The sequence below is a fragment of the Oxyura jamaicensis genome, unplaced genomic scaffold, assembly GCF_011077185.1.
Source record: "Oxyura jamaicensis isolate SHBP4307 breed ruddy duck unplaced genomic scaffold, BPBGC_Ojam_1.0 oxyUn_random_OJ71941, whole genome shotgun sequence".
In the NCBI taxonomy this organism is placed as follows: domain Eukaryota; kingdom Metazoa; phylum Chordata; class Aves; order Anseriformes; family Anatidae; genus Oxyura; species Oxyura jamaicensis.
Window position 1 is genome coordinate 175 of NW_023310770.1, and position 6,722 is coordinate 6,896.

At 72.3% G+C, this 6,722-nt stretch overlaps 1 protein-coding gene across 1 annotated transcript; it reads left to right on the top strand.

Annotated features, from left to right (window-relative positions):
* Nucleotides 1–240: 240 nt before the first annotated feature.
* LOC118159753 (WD repeat-containing protein 62-like) lies at nt 241–6,501 on the top strand (the record flags this gene model as incomplete). The annotated part of the gene is made up of 19 exons (XM_035314317.1): nt 241–411; nt 553–687; nt 939–1,121; nt 1,239–1,399; nt 1,781–1,955; nt 2,026–2,163; nt 2,641–2,816; nt 2,987–3,078; nt 3,324–3,449; nt 3,778–3,845; nt 3,979–4,100; nt 4,207–4,282; nt 4,405–4,516; nt 4,791–4,854; nt 5,141–5,254; nt 5,390–5,508; nt 5,715–5,767; nt 5,902–6,180; nt 6,222–6,501. Coding segments are annotated over 19 exons (2,644 nt in total), but the record flags the coding sequence as incomplete, so codon positions are not given.
* Nucleotides 6,502–6,722: the final 221 nt, after the last annotated feature.

Below are 6,722 nucleotides of genomic sequence, written 5' to 3' on the forward strand. Positions count from 1 at the left end.
ATTTTGGGGGCCATTTGGGGGCCATTTTGAGGCCGTTTGGGGGCTGTTTGGGGCTGTTTGGGGGCCATTTGGGGGGCCATTTGGGGGCCGTTTTGAGGCTGTTTGGGGGCCGTTTGGGGCCGTTTGGGGGCCGTTTTGAGGCCGTTTGGGGCCATTTTGGGGGCCGTTTTGAGGCCGTTTGGGGGCCGTTTGGGGCCGTTTGGGGTCAGCCCGCGGCCACGCTGCCCCCCAACCCCGCAGAGCGGGCACCGCCCGGCCGTCCGCGTGTGGGACGTGGAGCAGCGGGCGCAGCTCTCGGCGCTGCACGGCCACAAGCACGGCGTGGCCTGCGTGGCCTTCTCGCCCGACGCCCAGTTCCTGGTGTCGGTGGGCCACCGGCACGACCGCATGGTCAACGTCTGGGCGTGGAAGGTCGGCGTCCCAACTTCCCCGGGATTCCCCCCAAAAACTGGGGGGGGGGGGGGGGGGGGGGCTCCCCCCCCGGGCCGCCCCCCCCCGGGGGGGGGGGGGTTTCCCGGCCCCGCCGGCAGCCCCCTGGCTCTCCCCGAGCAGCAGGGTTCCCTGGTGGCGTCCAACAAGGCGTCCTGCAGCGTCTCGGCCGTGGCCTTCTCCGAGGACGGCTACTTCGTCACGGTGGGGCAGCGCCACGTCAAGTTCTGGTTCCTGGACTCGGCGAGGGAGATGAAGGTGTGTGTGTGGGGGGGGGGGGGCAGCTTCCCGAGCCAAAAGAGGGCGGATTTAGCTCCGGCCGGGCCTGACCTCGAAGCCCCGTTCGGTTCAGCGCCGCGCGGAGCCGCGAGCCCCTGGGGGGGCCGCCACGGGCCCCCCGCCAGCGCCAGAAGCCCCCGGGAGCGCTGCTTTGCCCCCGTCTCTCCGCAAAGGCCAGGGGCCGGCAGCCCCTCGGTTAATTGCTCGCTCGTTAATCGCTCTGCCCGCAGATCAAGGAGACGGTGCCGCTGGTGGGGCGCTCGGGGCTGCTGGGGGAGCTCCACGACAACGTCTTCTGCGGCGTGGCCTGCGGCCGGGGGCCGGCGCTGGGCAGCACCTTCTGCGTCTCGCACTCGGGGCTGCTGTGCCACTTCAACGAGAGGCGCGTGCTGGAGAGGTGGATCGTCCTCAAGGTGGGGGAAGCCCCCGTCTGGCGGCGGCTGGAGCTAAAACGAGGCAAAACACCACAAAATCGGGTGCCGGGGCTTCCCGGTGAGCCCCCCCCCCCCCCCGCGTGCCTTTGGCCCCAGGTGTCGCTCGCCACCTGCGTCTGCGTCAGCGAGGAGCTGGTGTTCTGCGGCTGCGACAACGGCACCGTGAGGATCTTCCAGGCCCGCGACCTGCGCTACCTGAGCGACCTCCCCAAGCCTCACGCCCTGGGCACGGACGTCAGCCGGGCGCCCCAGCCCGGGTACGGCGCACCCCAAGCCTCCGGAGCGCCCCGCGGCACCCCGGCCCCCGGAGCTGAGCGCCCTGAGAGCTCGCTCCCAGGGAGGTCTGAGCTCAGATGGGTTTGAAAGCAGCACCTCAACGGCTCTGCCTCGTTACCCCCGTGCAATTAGCGCTTCCTGGAAGGCGGGGAGGGCGGGGGGGGGGTGGAAGCTGTGGTGCCGGGCGAGCGCCAGAGCTTCGTTTCCCCCTTGGGAGCCCGAACCCTTCGGGATGCGGAGATGGACCCACCTCTGGCCCAGTGTTTGAGGGCCTCGAGCGGCTGCGGGGGCGGCCCCCAGAACACCCCCAGAACGCCCCCAGAACACCCCCAGAACGCCGCCCCCCCCTCCCTCTCCTGCAGGCGCCCGGACGAGCTCTATCCCGACACCGTCGCGCTGGCCTACGACGCCGGCCGGCGCTGGCTGTCCTGCGTCTACAGGGACCACAGCGTCTACGTGTGGGACGTGGGGGACCTGCGGGCGGTGGCGAAGGTGTGGGGCGAGCTCTTCCACAGCTCCTTCGTCTGGAGCGTCGAGGTGAGGGGCGGCGGGGCCGGGCGCGGCTCCTCGCGGCCCCTCGGGGCCCTGACGCGCGGCCGCGGCGCAGGTGTACCCCGAGCTCAAGGAGCAGCCGTCCTGCCTGCCCCCCGGCTCCTTCCTCACCTGCTCCTCGGACAACACCATCCGCGTCTGGACCCTGGGGAGCGGCCCCGAGCGGCCCTGCCGGGGCAACGCCTGCAGCACGGTGAGCGGGGCCGCCCTCGCCCCCTTCCCACGCGCGGTGCCAGCCCCGAAAGCCCCGGCTGCGGCTGGCGGAGCCGGGCCCCTCGCCTCCCCTTCGGTTTTGCCCCTGCTCCCGCGCTTGCCCGCAGAGGACGAGGTCCCCCGGGAGCCCGGGCAGGGCTGGGTTCCCTCCGGCCTCTCGCAGCTCCGGGTACGGAGCCTGCGCGCCAGGAGCCGCGGTTTGTAGCGGGTCCTGGTGACTGCGGCACGGCTCGAGAGCGCTCTGTGCTCCCTCGTGCCCCGTGTTTCCTCCCGAGTGACCCCGGGGCTGCTGAGGGACGCGTTGTGCCCGGCGGATCCCGGCGGGAAGCGAGGAGAACCGAAAGCGGGGGCGTAGGAAGCCATCGGGAGGCGCGGGCGGGCTCCTCTCTTCCCAAGGAGCGCTGCGCCCCCCGCCCAGGACACCCCGGCCTCACCGCCTCCCCTTCACCTCGCCCAGACCCTGCTGAACATCATCTACGTGGACAACAACACGCAGCACCTCCAGGACTCCTCCAGCGGGGCCGACAAGGGCGAGAGCGCCGGCCACCTCGAGGCCAAGTCCGGCGTGCGGGTGCTGCAGGTCAGCCCCGACGGGGAGCACCTGGCGTCGGGGGACCGAGCGGGGAACCTCAGGCAAGCGTCGCCGTGCGCGGCCGTGGCTCCCCTGGCGCTCAGCGCTCGCTTTTGTTGTCCCCCGAGCGCCTCCGAGCCTCCCGGCCACGCGCCCGAGCACCCGCGGGGGGGGGTTCCCGCCTCGCTTCCCGGGGATTTCAGGGCCCAGCTGACGGCGCGCTTCCCTCCAGGATACACGAGCTGCGGTCCATGCAGGAGGTGGCCAAAGTGGAGGCTCACGACTCGGAAGTTCTCTGCCTGGAGTACTCCAAGCCGGAGACGGGTGAGGCTTCGTGCTGACCGCGGGGCTCCGCTCCCAGGGGAGCACCGGAGCTCCGCTCCCCTGCGCCCACCGGCCCGGCGCTGGGACGCCGCTCGCTGAAACCAGCTGGGGCCCCCTGCGAGCGGCCGTGCAGGGCGGCTGCGTCCCCTGCGAGTCCAGGGAGATGGAGACGAGCCCCTTGTGGCAGAGGCCTGAGGAACCTTCCGGTGGCGATGCCTGTCCCTCCTGCCTCCCGTCCCCTCCAGGGGTAGCGCTGCTGGCTTCGGCGAGCAGGGACAGGCTGATCCACGTCCTGAACGTCGACAGAGGCTACAGGCTGGAGCAAACCCTGGACGATCACTCCTCCGCCATAACGGCCGTCAAGTTCGCAGGTAGGCGGCGGAGCCGCTCCTCCGCGCCCGGCCCGCTCCCGTCCGCCGCCTTCTCCTCGTCCCTCGGAGCCGCAGCTCCTCTCCCTGGAGTTCCGTGTCCGTAATCCCAGCGCCGTTGGAGGGGTCCCTGCAGGAGAGGAGCATCTCCGGAGAGCGAGCAGCGAGGGTCGGCCCCGTGTCTCCGAGGGGCGCCTTAGCTGGGGTTCCCGTCCTTTTCCGAAGAAAAGCTGCTTCCCACCTGCCGCTCCCCCGGGGGGAACGCCGTGGCGGGCTCTGAACGTCCCCTCCCGCCAGCCCCGTCCCTCAGCCCTGCGTTCTCTCGCTGTAGGCAGCGGCGGGGTTCAGCTGATCAGCTGCGGGGCTGACAAGAGCATTTATTTCCGCACCGCCCACAAGGTAGGCTGTGGGGCCCCCCCCGGGGCTCCGCTCGGGCACCGAAGCGGCACCCGAGCACCCCCCCGGCTCCAGCCCTTCCTCCCGCGGAACGGGAGCTGCGGCCCACCGAACCCCCCCCCCCGTCTCCCCGCAGCGCCCCGACGGCTTCCACTTCCTCAGGACACACCACGTCGCCGAGAAAACCACGCTGTACGACATGGACGTCGACATCACGCAGGAGTACGTCGCCGTGGCCTGCCAGGACAGAAACGTCCGGTGAGGGAGGGCGCCCGGAGCCCCGCGGCCCCCTCGGGGCCCCCCTTTCCCGCTGGCCGCGGCGCCGCGGGGGCGATCCGTGAGCCGGCACCCGCTGCGCTCGCAGGGTGTACGGCACGGCCAGCGGCAAGCAGAGGTGCTGCTACAAGGGCTCGCAGGCCGACGAGGGGTCCCTGCTGAAGGTGAGGCCCGGGACGCTTCACCCCGGGCGCTCCCAGCCCCGGTTCCCGCCCGTTGGCGGCGGTCCCGAAGGGGCCGGGGGCTCGCGGAGGGGCTCCGTGACCCCGCGGCCGTTTTTCCCCAGGTGCAGCTGGATCCCTCGGGCACCTTCCTGGCCACGAGCTGCTCCGACAAGAGCATCTCGGTCATCGACTTCCGCTCGGGAGAGTGCGTGGCCAAGGTGTTCGGACACGCAGGTTGGGTGGCGCGGGGCAGCCCCGGGGGTTCGCGCGGGATGGGGAGAATTCGGGGACAATTCTGGGGAATCCCCGGCAGCGCCGCACTCGGAGCGGTGCCCGCGAGCGCCCAAACGCGGAGTGTTTGGGGACGTAGCAGAAGGGAACGGGGGGAAACCGCCGGCGTCCAAAGCCGTAATTAAGGAGGCCTAACGAGCAGTCTCGGGCTCCCGGGGGGGGGGGGGGGGGTGACGCTCCCAGCAAGAAACCTGCAGCCTGGGTCCCTCTGCCGCAGACATCGTCACGGGGATGCGGTTCACCTACGACTGCAAGCATCTCATCACCGTCTCAGGGGACAGGTACCGGGGCGCCCTAAAGCCGACGTCCTCCTGCAGCCGCGCTCGATGCTCCCGGGGCTGGGGGGGGGCCGCGGGGCCCGGGGGGGGGGGCGGGGGGGGGGGGGGGGCCGTGGTTCATCGCGCCGCGGGCCTCGCAAGAACCGGCTGCGGAGCTGTGGGTGGGCTGCGTGAGGCCGCGCTGGGTGAAATGATGGAATCGAGGGCGTTTAAGGCAAAGCCCCCGTGCCCCAAACCTGGGGGAAGCTGCCCCCCCCGTCCCCCCCCCACGGCGGCCTTTCTGCCCCAGCTGCGTCTTCGTGTGGCACCTGGGCCCCGAGATCACCGGCAGCATGAGGCAGCACCTGCTGGAGCTCAACCAGCCGCAGCCCCCGAGCGGGACGGAGCCCGGGCTCCCCGTCAGGTACGGGGCAAAACGCGCCAGTTCCAGCTGCGGGGGGGCCTCCAGCCCTTCACCCCCACCTCCCGCCCGGTTCTGCCCCGCAAACGCCACCGGGCCGGGCTGGAGGCCGGCGGCTCCACGGCCCCTCTCCAGCAGGCGGGACGCGGACGCGGCCGACCCCGGCGCACGCGGCGGAGCCTCCGAGGAGGAGCCCGATCCGGAGCAGGACGAGGCCGCGTCCCCGCAGACCCCGTCCCAGGAGGAGCTGGAGCCGCGTGAGTCCCGGCCCCCCGCGCGGCTCCGCGCTTTGTCTCACCGTGCGGCTTTGCGAGGCTCTGCCCGGGGAGGGCGAAGGGAGCCGGCCGGGCGGGCGGAACCACGGACCCGACGCGTTGGGATCCTGCCTGGGAGCTGCTTTGCCCTTTCCCTCCCCAATTCCCGCTGCCGAGGGCTGCAGACGGAGCCATCTCTCCTCCCCCAGCCCCCGCGTGCATCCTGACCAACGGCAAGCTGCCCATGTGGGCCAAGAGGCTGGTGAGTGGGGCAGCGGCCGCAGGAGGCTTCCACCTGATTTAATTGAATTCCCCCGGCCGGACCAGGGCCCCCCCCTTTGCCCCTCTGTCCAACGGGGGGCAAACCCTGTCCCCCCCCCCAATTTCCCCTGGCAGCTCGGGGAGGCGGACGGCTCCGACGGCGCGGCCGCCAGCCCCCGCGGCGCCTACCGGCCGCAGGGCAGGTGGGCAGCGTGCGCCGAGCACGGCCCCATCAAGACCCTGCCGGACGCAGACCTGACCTGCTTCACCCCCATCAAGAGCGACCTCGAAGGCGACGCCGAGCTGGAGCCCAGGAACCTGGAGCAGCTGCTGCTGGAGGTCAGGGGGGGGAAGCCCGAGGTCCCCCCGGGGTCACCCTCGCGTCCCCGACCTGCTGGCGGGCAGGGGACCCCCGCCGGGCTCAGCCCCTCGCCCTCCGTCTCCCCCCCGGGCAGGCGGACGCCGACCCCAGCGGCGTCATCGAGGGCTCCAGGTGCTCGGAGCTGTTCCTGGACGACGGAACCCAGCAGGAGCCGGACTTGCCCGACATGACCGGGCCCAGCCTGGACGAGCCCGGCTCCGAGCACGGCACGCCGGCGGCCAGCAGGTTCCTTCGGCCCCGCGGGGAGAGGGGAAGGGGCTCCCCGCCGTGCTGGGGGGAGGATTTCTTCCTCCGGGCAGCAGCGAAAACGGCACCTGGGGGGTCGCCGCTGGCCAAGCCCGTGGGCGCTGTGGGTAGGAGCGGTTTGGAGCCGCCCCGAGGCTGCGCACGCCTCGGCCTCGTGTCCCCACCCCGAGCCCCGTCTCGCCTCCCTCCCCTTCCCACCCCATTCCCGGGGCCAGATCCTTCGGTGATCCCTGAGGGGCAGGGTCGGGGTCCCCCAACGGTCCCAGAGGGGAAGCTCGGAGGGCGCAGCTCCAGCTCAGCCCCCCCGCGCGCTCCCGGGCTGGGGGGG